We start from the raw sequence: 23,227 nt of genomic DNA, 5'->3' as shown, positions 1-23,227 counted from the left end.
GCATTTCACTACATATCGTACTGTGTATGACTGTGTACGTGACAAATAAATTTGAATTTGAATTTGAGATACTAACCCCAAGTTGCTCTCCGATGCGTCCGTCGAAGTGTGAATGTAGTTAGATAGCACTCAGTATAGATGAAGTGCTTGTGAGAATGGGTGTGATTGGGTGAATGTGGCATGTTGTATAGAGCGCTTTAAGTACTCCGAGAGAGTAGAAAAGCGCTCTATAAGAATCAGTCCATTTAAAGGAGCTTGCTTCTTCGACATTTTTAAGAGTTCTAAACAAATGTCTGTCCTCCTCCAGAAAATCTTATATACGCAAACGCGCGTTGCAACTTCTTATCTGGTGCGCGTCTTTTAGTTTGACAGCACATGTGCACCTGTAGGACCACTTATGTGCTCTCCTGCATGTATTTAAGGAAAGAACTGTGTTTAATGGAGACTGTCAGTGACAGTCAATGCCCAAAAGGTTTTTGTTCAAGCAGTCCTGGCAGACGGCCTCGCTCTTACTTTCCTCATGTTCTCCTTTTATTTAACTGGAGTTGATAAATGACTTCATCCACCCATCTAATATGTTGAAAAAATCAAAGCAAGAAACTTGCTCACCATGTTTTCTTGATACTGCAGTTAATAAATCTTTCGAGCTCAGTAACTTTAACAATTTATTTCATCAGCATTCCAGTACCTGAAAACATTCCAGCATTTATCGTTGATAAATCTTGTATGAGAAGAAAGATTAAAAGTAATTAAGCAATATAGAGTTTAATAAATAATCACATCCGGTGCAGTGCAATAAAGTTTGCTTAAAAGAAACCTCAACATAAACAGACACTTAAGCTGTGTACATGCCGGAAGTGATTCGCTCATCACACATTGCTTTGAAGCTGGTGGTTGGTCGCTTGCTGACGCTCCAGGCCCCAGTTGCCCAGATACCACTACCCTGTAAATCAACAATATTCTTCATTCCCACAGGTAGCACTTCAGGCTTTCACCTGACGCCTGAAAATGAATAAACTTTTATTCTGAATCCCGTCTACTTCACATCACCAGTGGTTATTTTGCCCGCTGTAGTCGTGGAACACCCTTCACTTTCTGGTCAGCGTGTAGCTGTGAATCTCTTCCAGTATGCACACAGCGTCACAGTGGAATCTGAGTTTCAGGATTGCAGCTGTTAACTCAAATTAATGCAAACTTCTTTGTGTTGTGTAAACTCTCAGCACGTTCTTAGTTCTTCCATGTGTAGCTGTAGTTGTTCATGGTGATGTGTGTCAGGGCTGTCTTTCCCAGGGTGGAAGGCTGCTGCAGCTGCTGGATGGAAGCAGGATGGAGACCACAAGAGGACAGTTCTACCGAGGCCTCGCCAACCTGCAAAGTGTTCACAGAATAAATACCCCTACACTAATTCACACTTTCTCTCCAACTCCTATTTTAGAATAAATCTGAGGTTGCTAGCTGGCACTAAGTGCTGTGGACAGCACGTTGACACAGGTTAACAGACAAACAGCAAAACCAGCCATGCAAACTAGCTCGTTCAACATCTGCATTATTTAAATTACCAATGCACGTGCCAGAAACCTGAGCGCCTCAGTGGGTACATTTAGTAAATTATCGTGAATTAAGTGGCTGGCCCGACTGTGTGAAGAAGACAGAGGCTTCACACGTTACATGCAGATAACCCTGGTTATGGTTTAGGCATCATCTGCAGGTTGCTTGCTAAGAAGTAAAGTTGACATTAAAGTTGATTTGATCACATTCAGGCTACAGCTCATACATGCAAGACATTCATGAATCAAACAAAAAGCAGCTTCATGTTTTCTGTGTGTTACCTGCTGCTTGGTGCTGTGTACGTTCATAACCGCGGTAGGAGTATGTGTGTAAAGCGCAGCTGAGAAGTTTCCTTTCTGCGCAGGCCGAAGTAACGTTAGGATAGCATGGAGAGACGAGGGGAGGACAGGTCCTGCAGTGTGGCAAGTACAAGTATACTGAACACTAACACACACAGTGGGAGCTGAGAACTGATACGAGACAAAAGTCTGCTTGTCCAGCTGCGTACCTGTGATCTCCAGACTGCTGATGTTCTGGTAGGAAGAACCAACTTGACTTCTCACGTTCACACAACGGCTCTATCAAAGCATAAATCACACACAGTGTCAAATTCAACTCAGAAGTATAAATGATACGTGAGATGGTTACAGACAGAGCTTCGTGTGTGTGCTCCAAACACCTTCAGAGTGTGCATTGTAGCTCCTCTAAAAGCACTGGGAGCCAACAGTGTGGGCGGTAACCCTGCCTGGGAGCCGGATGAAGCAACCACACCCTTCCAATTGATGAAGAAGTTGATGAGAGTGAAAGTGTGAAGTCCTTTCACACATATCACAGACTCAGGCTTATGGTCCACAGACATGACGTGGCCCTCCTTATGACTAGAGAAGAGGTCAAGGAGTTGTCACAGAAAAACACACAGAGTACATGTAAAACAGACTAACGTGACAGTGCTAATGAGGATACAGGTGTAGGGTGTGGAGGTCTGGCTTCTTGATTTTGTCCTGGACTCCCATCTCCTTCAGCCAAGACAAAGTGCTGTCTTCATCTCTGTAGTCTCCATCATGGTCTCCTCCATCAACTGTATCGCTCAGCTTGGAGCACCTATACATTGAGACCACATTTACACACGATGGCACAAAAACACCACAACAAAAGGTTCTTCTTATGTCTGACTGATTACACTTGTACAATTTCCAGGTTAATAGTGCCTCATTTTTCCTTATGGTATATTTAAAGCATGACGACTGGTTATATCTAGTTCCTTCTACAGGCCTTTATGGCTTAACTTACCATCGTTAAAGTAGACTTTCATATGTGGTGCTCCCTGCTTCTCCTTGCTAACAGTTTTATGGTCCTTGGGTCTTTATCATAAAAATAACTAAACTTTTTACTTTTCTTATCTTTTGTAGAGTGCTTGTGTTAAGTCTGTAGGGTGCAGGTTTCTTTTTATTGCCCAAAAAGTTATTCCAGTCATTCCCCGTTTAATTAACATTTAATTTAACCTAATTAACAAGAATAATCCAGGCATCTGAGTCTCTTAAAAGTATTAGATCTGTTGTATCTGACGCATGAATATCCTAATCTCCACTGTGTATTCGGACTACCGAAGCCTCTGCTGCAATCTAATTAAATCCTTTCTTTATTCCTCTTGATTGGGTTGTGCAAACCATTTACATGAAGGGTAATCATACTACGTACTTGATTTTGCATTTGGTTGGTTTTTGTTCTAACAGTTGAGTTACGTGAGCTGTAGCAGAACTATGAAGCACACTGATGGATATTTTCAAACAGAAAGAATGAGAGAGAGAAAACAGAACTGGAAGAACTTCATTTTAGCGTTAGCTATTTTGGTGTGCGAGGGATAATGTAGCTAACCCAGCAGAGCCCCCTTAATGCAACAGGAAAAAAAACAACAACTTCTAAAGTGTGTTCTGTGCATTTTGTCCATTTAGATTCGATCTTTCACCAAATGTTTCATTATTCAGTGGATAGTCTGAATTATGCTTATGTTAGTCATAGGGGTACCTGGTCATCATGCACATACAAACAGTCATAACCCACCAAGTCATTGAAAGTTGGGTTCAATGATATAGTAAGGCCAGACACTCCCTGGTGCACTCGCCTTGCTGTCAGCGGTCCAAGCATCCAGTGCAAAGGCCAGGAAACTATGAATGTTAGAAGAAACATCTGTAGTACTAAGTGTTGCCAGTACTTGGCTGCTCCATCCAGTATTTGAATCCATAGTGTGGTACTGCGCTTGTATGAACGTCCACACGAACCAGCTTCAGTGAATAATTCTGTGAGAAGGCGACTCCGCTGAGAACCGGAGTTCTGTCCACGCAGGAACCAAGAAAATGTGGTTCCATAAAAGTGAAATGTGAACCACGATCAGTTATTAAACATTCCAGCGATGGCATTACTCCACATGCTTGGTGTCGACTTCTCTACCTGCACATTCTCTTACCCAAATTCTTCATTATTGCCATGCAGTTCTTTCAAACTGTTGCCTTCAGTTGCAAAGTTGTAATTTAGCACAGCCATTGGAAGCTTTGCAGGGTTGCTCTGTTAGCTCTCATATGTCCTCACTAGAGATGGACCGATCCGATATTACGTATCAGACCTAAATTACTGGATCGGATATCAAAAAGAAATAAAAAATGTAATCCGATCCATTAAATATCAAAAAAGCAGCTCACAGAACTTGCGACAACTCCTAACTCGGCTCATAACCGTAGCACGTGGGAGCAGTATGCATCACGTGATAGAGCGGCTGTGGCGCGCCAGACCTGTCGGCGGTCTGGTTGAGCATTTGTAGCCTTGCTACCAAACCGGCATTTCATCTCCGAGGAAGTTATCCCAGAGAGAAGTAAAGCAAGTGTGTAAGTTCATCTCTGAATGTTTGTAAAGCATTCCAGCGTTAGCGACTGCCTCTCTCTCTCTCTCTCCTGCTGCTACTTCAATCATGAAACTGATCAATGATCAGCTGATCGGCTTTTCTGTCGCGAGTCCGTCTCTCCTGTTTGTTTATCGCCCACTTTGCACCAGAAAGAGGAAACCAGCGGCTGAACAACAGCAGCTTGATAAGCTTAAACGTGTATTTAATATTACTTTCTACACCAGGATCTTTTTCTACGCAGCTGACGGCTGGTAACTGTGCAGGGGCGGATCTAGCAAAGTTTAGCCAGGGGGGCCGATAGGGCATGAACAGGGAAAAGGGGGCACAGAGACATACTTTTCTTTCTTATTCTCATTTAAAATGTCTAGTTTTTAATAAATAATTATCTGACTCTTACACCCAAAGTTTTAATCTGATGTAAAATGTATAGAAGTCCATTACTGTATATAGTAACTGTTAAGTCTAATATACCCTAGTAAGCTATACTACTTTTTCCATCTGTGCAGTTCTGTTGAAGAAAGATGTTGAATCTATTTAATTATTCTTGAAAAATAATTTATTTCTGTGCATTTTTTTTTCACACTGCATCAAATTAAAGTTGATTACGTCGATTAAGCATCATGAGGTGGAGGGTGGGGGGGGGGGTTCACTATTTTCTTTTTTTGCTGGGAGTTTGCAGCCCTATTAGTTAAGTTGTTTAATATTTCTGCTAAGTACTATTTAAAATACCAGAATAATTCAATTCAATTCAATTCAATTTTATTTATATAGCGCCAAATCACAACAAAAGTCGCCTCAAGGCGCTTCATAGATACAGAGAAAAACCCAACAATCATATGACCCCCTATGAGCAAGCACTTTGGCGACAGTGGGAAGGAAAAACTCCCTTTTAACAGGAAGAAACCTCCGGCAGAACCAGGCTCAGGGAGGGGCGGCCATCTGCTGCGACCGGTTGGGGTGAGAGAAGGAAGACAGGATAAAGACATGCTGTGGAAGAGAGACAGAGGTTAATAACAGATATGATTCAATGCAGAGAGGTCTATTAATACATAGTGAGTGAGAAAGGTGACTGGAAAGGAAAAACTCAATGCATCATGGGAATCCCCCGGCAGCCTACATCTATTGCAGCATAACAAAGGGAGGATTCAGGGTCACCTGGTCCAGCCCTAACTATATGCTTTAGAAAAAAGGAAAGTTTTAAGCCTAATCTTAAAAGTAGAGATAGTGTCTGTCTCCCGAATCCAAACTGGAAGCTGGTTCCACAGAAGAGGGGCCTGAAAACTGAAGGCTCTGCCTCCCATTCTACTTTTAAATACTCTAGGAACAACAAGTAGGCCTGCAGAGCGAGAGCGGAGCGCTCTAATAGGGTGATATGGTACTACAAGGTCATTAAGATAAGATGGGGCCTGATTATTTAAGACCTTGTATGTGAGGAGCAGGATTTTGAATTCAATTCTGGATTTAACAGGAAGCCAAAACAGGAGAAATATGCTCTCTCTTTCTAGTCCCTGTCAGGACTCTTGCTGCAGCATTTTGGATTAGCTGAAGGCTTTTCAGTGAGTTTTTTGGACATCCTGATAATAATGAATTACAGTAGTCCAGCCTGGAAGTAATAAATGCATGAACTAGTTTTTCCGCGTCACTCTGAGACAGGATATTTCTAATTTTAGAGATGTTGCGCAAATGGAAGAAAGCAGTCTTACATATTTGTTTAATATGTGCGTTGAAGGACATGTCCTGGTCAAAAATGACTCCAAGGTTCCTCACCGCGTTACTGGAGGCCAAGGTAATGCCATCCAGAGTAAGAATCTGATTAGATACCATATTTCTAAGATTTTCAGGGCCGAGTACAATAACCTCAGTTTTATCTGAATTAAGAAGCAGAAAGTTAGCGGCCATCCAGGTCTTTATGTCTTTAAGACATTCCTGCAGTTTAACTAATTGGTGTGTGTTATCTGGCTTCATGGACAGATAGAGCTGGGTGTCATCTGCATAGCAGTGAAAATGTATGCTATGTCTTCTAATGATACTGCCTAAGGGAAGCATGTATAATGTAAACAGAATTGGTCCTAGCACTGAACCCTGTGGAACTCCATAATTAACCTCAGTGTGTGAAGAGGACTCTCCATTTACATGCACAAACTGGAGTCTATTAGATAGATATGATACAAACCACTGCAGCGCAGTACTTGTAATACCTACAGCATGTTCTAATCGCTCTAATAGGATATTATGATCAACAGTATCGAACGCTGCACTGAGGTCTAGCAGGACAAGCACAGAGATGAGTCCACTGTCAGAGGCCATAAGAAGATCATTTGTAACCTTCACTAAAGCTGTTTCTGTGCTGTGCTGAGCTCTGAAACCTGACTGAAACTCTTCAAATAAACCTCTGCAGATGATCTGTTAGCTGTTTGACAACTACTCTTTCAAGGATTTTTGATATGAAAGGAAGGTTGGAGATTGGCCTATAATTAGCTAAGACTGCTGGGTCTAGAGATGGCTTTTTGAGTAAAGGTTTAACTACAGCCAGCTTGAAGGCCTGTGGTACATAGCCGATTATTAGAGATAGGTTGATCATATTTAAGATCGAAGAATTAATTAATGGCAGGACTTCTTTGAGCAGTTTTGTAGGAATGGGGTCTAAAAGACACGTTGATGGTTTGGAGGAAGTAATTATTGAAGTTAACTCAGAAAGATCAATTGGAGAAAAAGAGTCTAACTTAATATCAATGGTACTAAGAGTAGCTGTAGATAATATTACATCTGTGGGATGATTATTGGTAATTTTTTCTCTAATGATAAAAATTTTATTTGTGAAGAAGTTCATGAAGTCATTACTAGTTAACGTTAAAGGGATGGTTGGCTCAAAAGAGCTCTGACTTTTTGTCAGCCTGGCTACAGTGCTGAAGAGAAACCTGGGGTTGTTCTTATTTTCTTCAATCAGTGATGAATAGTAAGATGTTCTGGCTTTGCGGAGGGCTTTCTTATAAAGCAGCAAACTATTTCTCCAGGCTAAATGATGATCCTCTAGATTTGTGACACGCCATTTCCTCTCCAGATTACGAGTCATCTGCTTTAGGGTACGTGTTTCAGAATTATACCACGGAGTCAGGTACTTCTGATTTGAGGCCTTAGTTTTCACAGGAGCTACAGTATCCAGAGTCGTACGTAGTGAGGAGGTGAAATTATTAACAAGATAATCGACCTCTGTTGGGGTAGCGTTCAGATAGCTGCTTTGCTCTGTGTTGGTACAGGGCATTGGAGATGATAACAGTGGGTGGATTATATTCTTAAACTTAGTTACAGTGCTTTCAGAAAGACATCTACTTTGATAAAGTCTACTCTTCACCGCTGTGTAATCAATTATTGTAAAAGTAAATGTTATCAGGAAATGATCAGACAGGAGAGGGTTTTCAGGAAACACTGTTAAATGTTCAGGTTCGATGCCATATGTTAAAACAAGATCTAGAGTGTGATTAAAGTGGTGGGTGGGTTCTTTTACATTTTGAGAGAAACCAATTGAGTCTAATAACAGATTAAATGCCATGTTGAGGCTGTCATTTTTAGCATCTACATGGATGTTAAAATCACCCACAATAATTATATTATATTATATTATATTATAAGAATAGGGAGGATGGAGCAGGTTTAAGTTTATTAGATTGATCAGTGTTGCTGAACTATGAAATATTTTGGGTGCAGTGTGTTTTTTACATACAGGTATAACAGAATAGCTTTAGTGTTTGTTTGTTTATTTAAACTTTAGTATGAACTTATACAAAATGCAGCAATACATTAAAAAAAAAAAGTTTCATTGATTAAAAAACACTATATCGGATTCATATCGGTATTGGCCAATATCCAATTTTATGATATCGGTATCGGACATAAAAAAGTGGTATCGTGCCATCTCTAGTCCTGACTTGGGCGCTTCTCAGTTTCCGCCTCGAGGTGTCCTGTGAAGCAGATCCCCTTGGTCTCCTTAAATCCTTCACTGCCTTGTTTGCCCTGCTGTACACTACCAGCCTGTACACTTTTATTGTGGCAGCAGGGCTGGTGTCTGGGATCAAATGTCTTGCTTCGGGTTTTGCTGCTGTATTCTGAGTTTGACTCCACTCAGGGCTCTTGAGCTGTTTTAATAAAATCATTTATAGAATCAGATGTTGTATCCTTCCAAGGCCTCCACATGGTGGGAGCCTCCAGGTCTGCTCATGAATGCAGATTCGAGTTCCACTCTTCCATATCAGCTGCTGCTTCTTCCGCTTCTTCTTCGGGGTTTAACAGCAGCTGGCACCCTTTTACATGCATTGCTGCCATCTTCTGTTTCAGGCGTTATTACACTCTTAAGTCCTGCTACTTATTCCTGCGTTTTTCGGGATCCTACAAAGCATCAAATGACGCATCTACTATTAAATTGGCTCATGGCCGCTCAGACATCGTGTTTGTCTCTTCAATCGTCTTTTTAAAAATCTTTCCCATCTGGCAGCTCCGCCAGATGTGAACTACCCAATGATTTTTCATTTTAAAAAAGGAAGTATTATTATTTATTATTAGCTGTATGAGAAGTCAGCTATTCTAGAATGATATGAAGCTGTGTGGAAACTGCTGAGTGAGTCCAAACTGATATTTTACACATATTTTCAAAACAGTGATCAGAATCAGAACCCCGACAGCTCCCAGCCCTACTGAGCACAGACAATGAAAGAGCAGCACTTACGTGACCTCTTGTTCCTCCTGCTCCTCCTCTTGGTGAATGGTCTGCTTCTGTGCCTCCCTGCACCTCCTCTGTTCCTCCAGCAGAGGGAGGGTGAACTCTATACCTATATGGGTAAACTGATCAGTGAGGAGCAGCGAATGATGAAGCTGTCATGTCCTCTGTTCAGTCCTAACCTCAGGCTAGAGGTCTGACATTGTTTGACTCCTACAGCTAATTTTTCTTGTACTTTTTTATTTGAGTCATGTCTTAAAGAATAAACTACAGGCCAAGCTTTTTCATACAGCGGTCAGGTTTGTGGACTATTTTACTGCCACTACATGTCACATTTCAGACGAGTGGAAAGAAAATGTTGGTTGTCCACGCTGCCTGCCCGGCCGGCTGACAACAATACCTTATCAGCCTTTTACGGCTGTAAATGTATCAAATGAAAATTAATTTTGAGACCAAAGCTACAGTTCAGCTCTCACCTTCAGCCTTCATTGCCTCTCTGAGGCCCCTCGTTGTGGGGGAAATGAAAGCAGTGATGCTGCTGGATCCTCCAAGACCTGCTGCCCGGAACAACACTGTGAACTGACAATGAAACAGATGAGCTGAAGGACGGTGTTGCTGAGCACAGTTCAGATTGCATATTAACACCTACCTGATAGGAACAGAGGTAGAAGTACGGACACAGTCTGGCCTTTAACAGACTGTAGAGAGATGACAGACTGACGGACCTGAGCAACAAACATGGACAAAGGAAGGAGTGTGGGAATAATGCCACTGAATACATGTACAGTATACAGAACACAGCAGCCAGTGTTCAGCAGTTTCACAGTACACACAGCATTCATTTGACTCTGGCTGCATCGAGTATTTTGAATTACAAAAAAGACCTCAACAAGGCAGCACCTGTTCCTGGAAGCTCCACTAAAACCTTTACTGGATACAGGCTGGCGTTAAAACACCTGTTTCACTTTATAACTACACCTGACCTGTTTGTCACAGCTACAGTAAAGTTACATTCAAACTCACAGCTGAACACACGCACACGTCACCTGGTCCAGGAGATACAACAATGTCAGAAGTCTTTTTGCAGAGCATCACCATGGAGCTCCACCTAAAAATGCTACTTCATTGTGTGGCTGCTCTTACTTGGCCATGAAACACTTCACTGTACAAAGGTTCATTTAATGTGCAACCCTGCTGTGTGAGATTTAACCCCACCTGTGAAGCTGGATTCAGGAAAGAAGTGTTTAAACATGTTTAGCGCTAGTACAGAGCGTGATGTCACTGGGTCCGATGGTTAGCTGGCTGCTGCTAACAGACTGGGTTTGTGTTAGCTAACTGTGACAGAGCTGATAACTCGGCGGAAAAAAAGGTCCCTGATACTAAAACACAGTCTAAGGAGGTCATAACTTCCTTCTCTCTCTGACAGATTTATTGGGGCTACTCAGCCTAACAATGACCTCTTTCATCTACATCTCTTCGGACCTCCAGTGTAAAGATCTCAAATCTTAGAATCAAGTTCAGTTTTTTTTAATGATTCATTTATCAATAGGACATATCAGTGAAACCACCTATCAGTCAGTTATACATAAAAATGGCTGCAATTCCTAAACAAACAATATTTTTATTAAAATCCGTCGAGTTAAAGCTGAAAGTCTGTGATTCAATCGCATCTTGATTCATTTAAAATCAGGACAGAGAGAAAAATGAATCATTGCAGTAAAACCTTGTCACCCTGTCAGCCTCACCATTCTGTCATGAGACTCTGCTGTATTGTTGCATCATGAGCCCAGGGGGCGCTCTTGCCAAAGAAGCTCCTTTCAGCGTTGATCCTAGGGAACAGAGACAGCCAGGGTATGGAGGGATGCTGCCAGTAGACCAGGCTTTGCTGGAAGGCACAACGTAGCTCTGAGCAGGACCTGGGATCCTATAGCAGGCACAGAGACAGGTCGGGCTGAGGAACAAGCTACTGAAGAACCCAAGATAAACTAAGAGCTGTCGGGTATCCATATCAGCATACTTTATTAATACCTAAGGAAATTATGTGGGTTACAGTTGCTCCAGTAAAGTAACAGTAACAGACGAGTGGGGCTGCCACGATTAGTCACTAGTCACGAGTATTAAAATCGTCGACGACAAATTTAATAGTCGACGCGTTGTTTGAAGCTTTGTAAGATCCCAAAAGACGCAGGAATAAGTAGTAGGATTTAAGAGTGTAATAACGGACTGAAACAGAAGATGGCAGCACTGCATGTACAAGGATGCCAGCTGCCGTTAAACCCTGAAGAAGAAGAAGCTGTGTCCCACAATTCATAGCGCGGCCCAGCTCAGTTTCCAACAATGGCGGCAGCTAGTTAGTTTTAATATTACTCTTATTATTCTTTCTGGGTCACAAAATAAACGTTTAACATATTTTCAGGCGAGAATGTAGCTGTGTAAACCTCAAATATCTGCTCAGTTTATCAGGACACCACATATTTTCAAAAGCGCTCTGACGTTTTCGGAGACGTCTGTTACCCACTAGCTCGATAGCTAACCGGGGGCTAGGCTCACTAGAGCCGTGAGAACACCGGACTCCCGGCAAATCGTTTTCAAACCCACCGCTGTCTTTTGCTACTCAGGTTAAACAGGATATACAAGTCATTCAGATAACTTACAAATGTTATTGTTTGGCTTTTTTTCAGTATTTTATTTGTTCCTGAGTAAATCGGTTTGGCTGAGATTAAAGTTTTTACACAGCTGAATAAATGTCAAGCAGACAGCTGATTATCAGAAGTGTGAGATGCTGGAGAATTTACTCCGGTGTCCTGTTATATTTTAGATAGTAAGGAGCAGACGGCTGAGTTTATTAAACTCCACTGAAACAACCTGCAGATTTCATTAAAATTTAATTCATCTTGTCTTTACTTTTAGTTAGCACATACGTAAACACTTAAAGCTGTAAGCTAATGATAGTTATATAAGAGCAGATGCTGCTGGTGCAATAAGCTGTACGTTTTACGTCCAATGGATGATGATCTGATTGGTCGACTAATCGCAAAAATAATCGGTGACTAGTCGACTATCAAAATAATCGTTTGTGGCAGACCTACAGACGAGATTATTTAACGATACAGTATGTTACACATGTGTATTTAGTTCTATACTTCTGGAGATAATTTGTTCACTCTGGTGCTCTTAAACTGGTGCAGATTAATTGTCATCTGGTATTGACTAATAACAAATACACACATGCATTTTGTGTGATAAGCACAAGTATTAAAACCTAATGGTGAAATAACTAGTAGCTCAGTGTTCCAACATGCAGAAGAAGCAACTGCTATTGCAACTAGAGATTTGAAAGAGCCGCTGACCTGAGAGGAAAATCTGGACCCTCAATGATTACGAAGACTATGTGAAGTAGGGCTGGGCGATATGACCCAAAATTCATTTCTCGATATTCTTTAGCTGGATGACGATATATATCTCGATATTTTTTTAAAGCCATAAAGTAAGAACAAAAAGAGAGTTCTTAGTCAAAGCTGTGTCCCAGATGTCACACAGGCACTTTCATTATCATACAGCACAGATGTACATGAAAAAATTACTCAGAAATAAATTATGAGCATTTATTAAATAATAATGCTCCATAAATAAAAGAAAACAATGTTGTTTTTGTGCATAACAAAAAGCTCACAATTGTGCAGTCAAAACGTGAACTAACAGACGCTGAGCATAATAACAAAGACCATAGACTTCCGCTATGGTTCGCTGCTGAGCAGTCGCGTGGCAGAGCCGCTCCTAACTTTCAAGAAGTTCACTACTAATTTAATCGAATTTACATCAAATTCTAGCTTTACTGGAAGTGCCAAATTCAAAAAAAATATATACGATGCCTCCCAAAACTACAAAGCAACACTCAAAACAGCAAAAGCCTAACCTGGTTCAAGATCCGGAACAACAAGCTAGCGAGATCACGGAAGATGAGCTAACTACGGATGCTAATGCTAGCGAAGTTGTCCCGACATCCGTACTTCAGTTAATGCAAGTAGACTTTGGGAAAAGATTTGATATTGTGCTTGCCGAAATCAATGCCGCAAGATGTGATATACAACTTCTGGCAAACCGTGTCGCGCTGGCAGAGGACAGAATTGGAACAAACGAGGACGACATTGCTGCTGTTAAAGCTACGAATACTTTGGAAACGAAGTTGGAGATACTAACACGCAAGGTAGAAGAGCTGGAGAATGACAGCCGAAGAAATAATATTCGCTTGGTGGGTCTCCGTGAAGGAGAAGAGGGCACAGATATGTGTGAATTCCTAACTAAGTGGGTCCCAGAGGTGCTTGGGATTCAATCTTTCCCAGTACCCATAGTGATTGAGCGAGCCCACAGAATCGGGAGACCCCGGGATGTTTCAAAGTCAACAGTAAATCCAACACGGCCCCGCGAGGTGTTAATGAAGTTTTTAAACTCTGCTGATAAGGTTCGGGTTCTAAGAATCGCCAGGCAAAAGGGCAGCGTACTTTATGAGGGCAAGAGAGTCATGTTTTTTCCAGATTTCTCAGTGGAGCTCTGTAAACAACGAAGGTTGTTTGACCCGGTAAAAAAAACCCAGCTGTTAACACTTCGCATCCCGGACCTCCGTTTTGGCTTCATCTACCCAGCAAGGATGTTGATAACCTTTCAAGGGGACCGACATATTTTTGTTAATCCATCTGAGGCAAGTTCATATGTACAACAGCTCAAGCCAAATGGACAAGAGAACGTTACGACCTGAAAGGCAAATGTTCACTTACCGGTAAAGCTTCTGTTGTCATGATTGTAATGTTGGATTTAAGGATAATTTAATTCCAGGCCATATAGTTAGTGAATAACAAATATACTTTGAGTATAGAAGTGTCATGGCCTGATTTAATTCTTTTTCGTTGTGGTGGCAATTTACTGTTATTATTTTATAATATCTGACCATCCACTCTTAGTTAACTTTTCTATTTTATTAGTTTTATTATTAGAGAGCGGCTCTGTTTTCTTTTGTTTGTTTGCTTTTTGTTTTTTTTCCAGAATTGACTATTTCTTACTTTCTGCATCTTTGGTACCCATGGTAACTAAATCCTGGTATGATAGTATTGTTATATCAGATCACTCCACCGTTTCCTTTCAACTAAATTTACCTAACTTACCATTATTTACCACTAGATGGCGACTGCAATCTTTCTGGTTAAAGGATCCAGAATTTTTAGAATATATTGGAAAGCAAATAGATTATTATTTTGCTTATAACACTACTCAAACTACGGCGACTATAAAATGGGAGGCCTTTAAAGCTTTCCTGAGAGGGCAAATGATCAGTTTTACAAGCTTTTTAAAGCATCCGGGATGGAACTGGTTCATTTGGAGAAAAAGATAAAAGATATTGAGGAAGAGATATTTATATCCAAATCTAATGCTCAAATTCTAGAGTTAAATAAACTCAGAGCTAAATTTAATATTTTGTCATTAAATAAAGCTACTAAAAGTTTACTAAGACTGAAACAGTCACAGTATGAACAGGGTGAAAAAGCAAGTAAAATACTGGCTTGGCGTATTAAACAAACTCAGGCTGAAAGAACAATAAACTCTATAACTACAGATGAAGGACAGATCACAGCTGATCCTAAACATATAATGACTCTTTTTGTACTTTTTATAAACAGCTATACAAAACTGAGCATTTAAAGTCATTTTCATCAAAACAAAAAATCTTTTTGGATCAACTGCATTTTCCTAGACTACCAGAAAACGATATGGATGAACTAGAGCTTAATATAACAGTAGAAGAAATTACTAATGCTATAAGGAACATGAAAGGGGGCAAAACTCCTGCACCTGACACAATACCAATAGAAATATTTAAAATATTTAAAGATAAATTAATCCAGCCTTTATTGGATATGCAACACATTGTAGTTCTTATAGACCAATCTCACTGTTGAATTATGATTACAAGATACTTTGCAAACTATTAGCTATAAGACTAGAGACACTCTTGCCTAAGATGATTCATTCAGACCAGAACGGCTTTATCCAGGGGAGGCAGGGGTTTCACAATATACGGAGGGTCATGAATATCATTTATGAGAAAAAAGAGACAATGCGTTAATCTCAATGGATGCGGAAAAACACTTCGACAGGATCGAATGGCCGTTCTTATTTGAAGTTTTGAAAAAGTTTGGTATTGGAAACAGATTTTTTAAATGGATTCAATTGATATACTCCAACCCTCAAGCAGAGATTTTAATTAATGGTCTTTTTTCCGCATCATTCAGATTATATCGTGGAACTAGACAAGGGTGCCCCTTGTCACCTCTCTTGTTCACCTTGGCAATTGAGCCTCTTGCGATGGCAATTCAGAATCATAAAAACATATCAGGAATTAAAGTAGGCAATGTTGACCACCGTATTGCCCTATATCAGGGCTCTAGACTAACTTTTTGCCATGGGCGTACCGGTACGCCTAACTTTAAAAAGTTAGGCGCACACAAATTTTATAATAATTGATATAATATAATGTGTTTTTCTGGATACACTGTGCTTTTTCAGCATTCAAAGATTGATGACACCGTGTCAGAGCACTGGCTATGAATTTCAGAAGGATCAGGCCTTAACAGAAAAGTTAGCAATAGTTCTTTTCCTATTACAGCTACATCCACGTCTGTCGTGCCTAGGCTGCTCACTAGGGCTGGGTATCATCACTGACTTCTAGAATCCATTCGATTCCGGTTTTCAAAGTCCCGATTCGATTCAACTTAGCCTCAGACAGTCAGAAATATTATAATTCTGATCATTTATCAGTACTGACTTCATCAGAATTGTGAACATCACAGCAGATGCCTTTGTGTGAAAGTAACTGAGAATAAAACACAGAAAAACATGAAGGAGATTTTCCTGGTCTGGCTTTTTATAGCAGAAAACCTTAAAAATATTCTACAATGTTCTGCATATAAAGTTTAAATTTCTTCAGCATTGAACAACAGAAAAAACAGGCTTTCTTGTCCGAGGTCATTTAAGTGAAAAAAAGAAAAAGAAAAAAAAAAGACAGCAGCCACAGCACTGTAAATAACGGTAGACTGGTGGGTAATAAGCGAATGAATAATACAGAAAACAGAGATTGGAGACGGGAAACTGTTCTTGAAGTACAGAGAGAGATAGAGAGAGAGCTAGCTGTGCATGGAGTGTGATTTTAAGAGTCGTGGAAGCAAAACAGCAAAATTCATGACAACATTGATCAAATGTGAAGCGCAGTTTGCTGCTTCTTTTGCTGCTGGCTCGGTGAATTTTGGTTGGAGAGACAAAACCTGCAGCTCAGAATCAGCGCAAAAAGACGTAATCACAGCGCGGACCGGACGCATCAGGATCGCTGAGCTCCGACAGCGGGTGAGAAAGCCGAGAAAGACAAAGTTGATTCTGATGCATTGGCTCTGTGTTTACGTCTTTGTGTGGAGTCCGTGTACCTGCTCTCGTTTGCTGTTTGGTTGTTGTTGAAATGGTTTTGTGAGCTTTAATCTGAGAATCTGGCGTTTCTGGCAAAACACAGTTATATTTAAAAGTCGATTCAGGATTTAATGAATTGATATGGCTTTATTCAAGCTACTCACCTCCCACTTCCACCTGCACTTTCAACTGGACCACGGCCAATCAGAGAGGTCCCGCCCCGACTATCTCTAATTGGTTTAGTCCACGATAGGGGCAAAATGTGTGTCTGTTGTTGACCACAGGGAAGGTTGCAGATTTTTTTTTTTTTTTTTTTTTGCTACCCGAACAGTTGGTCGCACAGGTGCAACCAAATATTTTTTTTTTTTAGTCGCACCACTGAAAAATTTGGTCGCACTCTATAGCCCTGTATATGCAGATGATGTGATCCTGTTCTGCACTAATTTAAACAAATCAATACCATCCATATTAAGTCTCATTAATACATTTAGTACATTTTCGGGTTATAAAATAAATTTTGATAAATCCGAAATATTATTTTTGAATAAAAATGAACGACAAAATCCTCCAATCAACACTCCCTTTCTGCTATCTCAAATTCAAATTTTATTTGTCACGTACACAGTCATACGCAGTACGATATGCAGTGAAATGTTTAGACAACTGCTCGTGACCTAAAGAAAAAAAAAGAAAAGGCTATGAATAAGATAGGAAATAAATATGAAAATTAAAAAGGGTAAATTTAACTGGGAAAGAATAAGATAAAATATATAAGTTAAAGTTGAAAATAAAATAACTGTACAACAAAATACACAATATACAGTATAGAAATATATAAGAATGTATGAAGAATTATAAATATATATATACACAATAACAGCAGCTGTACAAGTGAACATGGGTTTACTTATCTGGGTGTGAAATTAACTCACTCAATTGAAAATATTCTGGCATCCAATTATAATTCCTTAACGACGTCAGTTACTACACTTCTAAACAGATGGATGAAACTACCTATATCTTTAATTGGTTGTATTAATATACTAAAAATGTCAATTTTGCCAAAATATCTTTACCTTTTTCAATCAGTATCTCTCTCTCCACCAAACTCTTTCTTCTTAGATTTGCAAAAACTATTCCGAAACTTTATTTGTAACAACAGAAGACCAAGACTCAGAGTCTCATTACTATACCTTCCTTATGAAAGAGGGGGTTTACAACTTCCAAATTTAAAGTGGTACTTCTGGGCTGCTCAAATCAGAGCGGCAATGTTTTATTTTGTTAATGAGCAGACTTCAGTGTGGGTTTCTATGGAATCCACAGAAATCAAAATTCCCCCGAACTTATATCTTTACTCAGCCGACAGGAAGACAGTAAATAAGCAAACTAAGAACCCCTTTTTAAAAAAAACACTATAATGATCTGGTTAGAAACACATAACTACTTGGGAGAAATGATACAGCTGTCTAGGTTTACTCCGATATTTGGAAATAACAGCTTTCTTCCTGGTAGGGCGGATGCAGGTTTTAAATTTTGGTTTGATCAAGGTATAAGAAAAGTGTCTGATATATTTAGGAATAATACTCTTATGTCTTTTGAACAACTTAGAAGTACTTTTTCTATTCCTGTCAAACATTTTTTTAAATTTCTTCAATTAAGAAATTTTATCTTAACCACAGAAGGTAACAGCTTAGAAATCCCCACCTACTCCTCTCTAGAGAACACAGTTATAAAGCATCTAAATGGGAGAGGCCGAGTTTCTGCATTGTACAAATTATTTATGGGCAATTCCAAAGAATCAACACAGTCTATTTTAGAGGCTTGGAGGAATGATTTGCAAATGAACATATCTGATGATGAGTGGTATAAATCATGCTCCTTGGCCCAGAGTAGGGATGGGTATCGAAAACCGGTTCTTGCTGAGAACCGGTTCCCACTGTTTCAATTCCTTGGAATCGTTTGCCACTTTTATAAACGATTCCCTTATCGATTCCAGTCGCCCCGAATGACGTCATCACGTTGAGTAACGTCTTTTACCCAGTAGGAAACACGGCGCCTGAGCGGCACAAACGCTCAAAAGTTTGGTTACACTTTATGAGAAAGGATGACAACAGGGCAACGTGCAATACTTGCAAAGTAGAGATTTCATCAAAGGGAGGAAACACTACGAACATGCAAAAGCATTTGCTCAAAAAACACGCGATTGCTTTCAACGAATGTCGTGTTTTTGATCCGCTCCGGACTAGCGAAGCTCAACCCAGCAGCAGCGGTAGCGTTTCCACGTCCTCTCCCGTTAATACTGCAGGTAACTAATCAATTAGCATTGCACATTATGTTAGCGCAATTTACCTTATTACAAAACCTGCTATTACTGTGCGTTGCATTTAGATAACCATGATGAGAGAGACAGAGTCTGGCTGGCTCAGATGCTGGCAGTTCTCACTGCAGTCTACCGGTAGCGTCTCCTTTCAGGCCAGGATAGACGAATGTCACCGAGCAGTGTCTAAGTTTGTGGTCAAAGACTTGCACCCATTTGCCACAGCAGATGCCCCCGATTTCACTTTGGTAAGTGAATGTGTTTAATTGTAGGCAGGGACATTACTGGATATTCTTGTGTAATTGCTACAGAATAATTTATGTTAAACTTTGTTATTGCTACAGGAGAATATTTATTTTATTATTTTACATATACATTTTTTTTCCTGGGGACCCTGTGACACCCCATTGAAGAGCCGTAGGCTGTGGATCTCTTAAGATCTCACTGTTGGGTTTGTAAGGCCATGTTACTCCTAAATTTCTATCTTGTTCAAAGAGAAGATATAAAACACAGTTCTAAGCTAATCGACTTTAGTGTTCTCCTTTTTAAAAAAAAAGAATCGATAAGAGAATCGATAAGGAATCGAATCGTTAAACAGAATCGAAAATGGAATCGGAATCGTTAAAATCTTATCAATACCCATCCCTAGCCCAGAGTCAGACAATTAATGTGCAATCTCGACTACTTCAATATAAATGGTTAACAAGACAATATCTTACTCCGTCAAAAATGCATCATTTTAACTCAAACATCCCAGACTCCTGTATTAAGTGTGGAGTGGACAGGCACTTTATTTCACTGTATATGGGACTGTCCACATGTGAAAATCTTTTGGGAAAAGGTAATAAATCTGTTGAGTCAAATTATTGGTGATGTGATTCCACTTCATCCTAAAATATGTATTTTAAATATATACCCGAATAATTTTGTACCTGCTGCAAACAACAGAGCTCTGTTAACGACTGGACTTGTGGAAGCCAAGCGCTGTATTCCTGAGTTGGAAAAATCAAAAAATATGTGGACTATCTCAGTGGCTTAATGGACTGACATCTATACTAACTATGGAGAAAATAACTTATGCATTAAGAAATAAACTGGACAAGTTTGGGGCTCTATGGTCAAAATTCTACAACTTTCTGGAGAACTGCAGCGTGCACGCTGTGGACTTAACGGCCTGAAACTCTAACTTGATTTGTATATCTGTCCTTCCCTTTTGTTATGATTTGCTTTGTTTTTGTTTCTATTACTATGTTGTTTCTGTTGTTGTTGTGGTTTTGTTTTTATTTATGTATTTATTTATTTATTTTTAATGCTCACGGTGCACCATGTAAAACCGGTTAAAACCAATAAATAAATGTTAAAAAAAAAAAATAACAAAGACAGATTTCACAGCTGCTCTGTTCCCAAGTTTACTGCGCGACTGACAGCCTGGAGTTTGAAATTGGCTTCATAACCACGTCTCTTAACAGGTGCCATTTGTGGTGCTTATACGCACACAGTCCGGTAGTATTGCGTTGAAGCACAGTACGTATCACTCCGTAATGCTCCGACAATCCATCAAGCGGTGCAGCTTCGTAGCTACCAAAGTCGTACTACAACATTTTTGACAGATTGCTGAGCGCCGTGTAGCACATAAAATCGGTTCACGGTCAGTAAGCACAACCAGAATTCATACATAAGGTGCACTGTCGATTTTTGAGAAAAAGAAAGGACTCGAGGCCGTGCAGCCCCCGTGCGATGTGAATGCAACATTACAGACAATCCCCACTGTGGTCATCAATGTAACCAACCAACTGATCTACCCCACAACAGCAGTGATCAGTGAGATTTCTGGCAACAAAATGAGCACCCACAAGGAGCAGTACCCTCCATGGAGAAGGAAACTAGAGGCCAAGGTCAAGGCAGCATAGAGGGAAGTATCGGAGCTGCAGAAAGGTGTGATAAAGGAAGGGATGTCTAAGAAGTACAGCAAGCTGGTCATACCTGATCATCAAAGACTCACAGCCTTGGCTAGCAGCTTGAAGAGGTACACCAGAGAGATCGAAGCCATGAAAATCAAATCATCTGAGGTGTGAGGTGCTGGAGATGGAGCAATATCGGAAGAGTATACAGCAGAAGGACACAACCCGTGACAGCAATGCTCAGTGTTCAGTGGCTCTAAGAGCGGACCACAGCAGCATCTCTGAACGGGATCCATTAAGCATCACAGCGGCAGACATCCATGAAAGAGTCTCAAGCATGAAGCGTTGGGCAGCACCAGGCCCTGACATCATCCACGCCTACTGGCTAAAGAGCTCATTTATACAAAACCCCTACTAATGACAGCAGGGACCTGCAATTTTCATTATTATTATAAATAATAATTATTAAGACGCAAATCGTTGTTTTAGACTGAGACTCAGAATCATCAAACTGATCCAGGTTTACATGGAAACGGTGACACTGATCATCTCTGTTATTCTGTGATATCATTTTTTAATTTGGTTACAGAAAAAATAATCTGGCTGAATAAAAAACAAGATTTTAGGTTTAAACATCTGAAGTAGGTCTAAAATCGAAAAGTCGTGACATGGTGAGGGCTCAACAAGTGCTGAAAAAAATATTTATTTGGAGGGCTGTAACTGGTGTCACTGGTGTCTCAACATATGTGACTATTGTGTGCCTGTCCATCTTCCACATGTATGCAATGAGCCTACCTGTGGACTGTGTGGCAGGGAACTGAACTGTGCCTTGCAGTGCTGGCTGAGCCCCTGAGCTTCTTCCTGAGCTTTGAGCTGCTCTGCCCATGAAAGGGAGACCAGAGAGGTCAGGAGGAGACGAGTCTTCAGGCTCCAGTCTGCTGGATACTGGGTGCACACAGGAGCTGCAGTGGGAGCACTGGCTTGGGGGCTCTAGAAGGACAGAGGGGAATCCTTTGAATACACGGTTATACACTGCACAACAGAAAACCTGGGAAAAAGTGACAATTCTCACAGATATGTCAGTCAGCATTTAAAAAAATACAGAAAAAATCCCCACCTTTAGCAGGGGGCTTTTAATATGCTCCGGTTCTTCTTCCAACAACACATCACTCTCAGACAGAGATCCAGATTTCTGCAGCAGGACACAGACAGGAAAGGTAAGAGGGGGTCCTATAGTGTCTCCCTTCATGTTTACATCTCTACCACATAAACACAGGAGCTTTCTGATGATACGGGCGGTGCAAAGGACCGAGACCAACCTGGCTGGAAGCTTGTCGGTACTCCTGTTTTTGTGCCTCATCGAGCCTGAAACTGAGAGCCAGATCTAGCGTGCCTTCTCTCTTCGATGATTCTTCATCTCTCTCATTGTTTGTGATCCCGGAGCTATCAGAGTTTTCGGGGTTACAGCTGGCGTCGCTGAAAGTCAGACGTTTCTTCTTGGGACTGTAAGTGTTTTCTATTTTTGCGAACGGGTTCCTGCGTTTTATTCCAACCCCGGAATGGTTTTGGGCGCCGGAGAGCGGTTCCGGGGAGAAAGTCCGCACGCACGTCGGAGATGAGCCGCTTTGTTCGGGGCGGTCTGTGGACCCGGCACCGGTGTCGCTTCGGGCTCTTTTGCACCTCATTCGCAAAATTTCCGCTGGTCGCTTGAAGCTGGGTGAGTATCCAAAGTGTTCCGACATCCTGTGGAGATGCAGTTTGCCCCAAACAATCCGCTTTTAGCGCTGTTTCCTTTAGAAAGCGCAGGACCCGCGGCTGTTTTTGTTTTGCACTTTCTGCGCTGTAAAAATTTGGCGCGCAGCGTGCTGACGTAAAGAGTCCCCGCGTGTTAATGGCTGTGAAAAGGAGCTAAACGGACGTCATTTCCTTACGTTTGTTTTTGTGACGCACGTTAAAAATAAATACACAATAATCTACAGTGTTAAATGCAATTATTGCATCTGTTGGAGCCTTTACTCATCGGGAACTTTGGACGTTATAGTACGTCAGGATGTGACGTCGTGTCGGGTTTTACTACATTTGAATTGTATGATTTAAATTAATAATTTAATAATAATCAGAGACGTATACACAAGGAGATGTTGGAACAGTTTGAAAACTTGAGGGTTTGTGGAAAGACCTTTTCAGAAAAACACAAGGCAAAGCCTTGACTTCCGGCTTTGACTTCTTCTCTTCCTATATCAGCGCTTATGTGGCAATATTGTCTGAGTGGCGACGCCTATCATCCAGGAGAATACTGCAGCGGCTTCCTGTGCCTTACCGGCGGATATACAGTGACGAGTACCTGGAATTTAGAGGGGATTTGAGACAAATTTAACGTCGCCAGCTTCGCACAGATCCACAAA

At 40.8% G+C, this 23,227-nt stretch overlaps 1 protein-coding gene across 1 annotated transcript; it reads right to left on the bottom strand.

Annotated features, from left to right (window-relative positions):
• Window positions 1–652: 652 nt before the first annotated feature.
• On the bottom strand, window positions 653–23,002 carry donson (DNA replication fork stabilization factor DONSON). Its single transcript, XM_026158226.1, has 12 exons — window positions 22,142–23,002; window positions 21,940–22,014; window positions 21,618–21,812; window positions 10,901–11,079; window positions 9,805–9,880; window positions 9,632–9,734; window positions 9,165–9,267; window positions 2,512–2,649; window positions 2,228–2,426; window positions 2,057–2,126; window positions 1,830–1,960; window positions 653–1,368 (listed from the first exon to the last, which is right to left on the bottom strand). Exons 1-12 carry the CDS (start codon window positions 22,562–22,564, stop codon window positions 1,228–1,230), a joined length of 1,833 nt encoding a protein of 610 aa, XP_026014011.1. The 5' UTR covers window positions 22,565–23,002; the 3' UTR covers window positions 653–1,227.
• Window positions 23,003–23,227: the final 225 nt, after the last annotated feature.

This window comes from Astatotilapia calliptera, chromosome 23, assembly GCF_900246225.1.
Source record: "Astatotilapia calliptera chromosome 23, fAstCal1.2, whole genome shotgun sequence".
Taxonomy (NCBI): domain Eukaryota; kingdom Metazoa; phylum Chordata; class Actinopteri; order Cichliformes; family Cichlidae; genus Astatotilapia; species Astatotilapia calliptera.
The sequence above is the reverse complement of the archived record's forward strand: the minus strand, read 5'-3'. Positions and strand labels throughout refer to the sequence as shown.

Coding starts and splice junctions, on each gene's coding strand:
- donson (XM_026158226.1), bottom strand. CDS start 22,564: ATGTCGGAACACTTTGGATACTCACCCAGCTTCAAGCGACCAGCGGAA. Junction 11,080..21,617: donor CCCTGCCACACAGTCCACAG/GTAGGCTCATTG, acceptor TGCCTGCTATAG/GATCCCAGGTCCTGCTCAGA. Junction 1,369..1,829: donor TACACAGCACCAAGCAGCAG/GTAACACACAGA, acceptor AACACTTTGCAG/GTTGGCGAGGCCTCGGTAGA.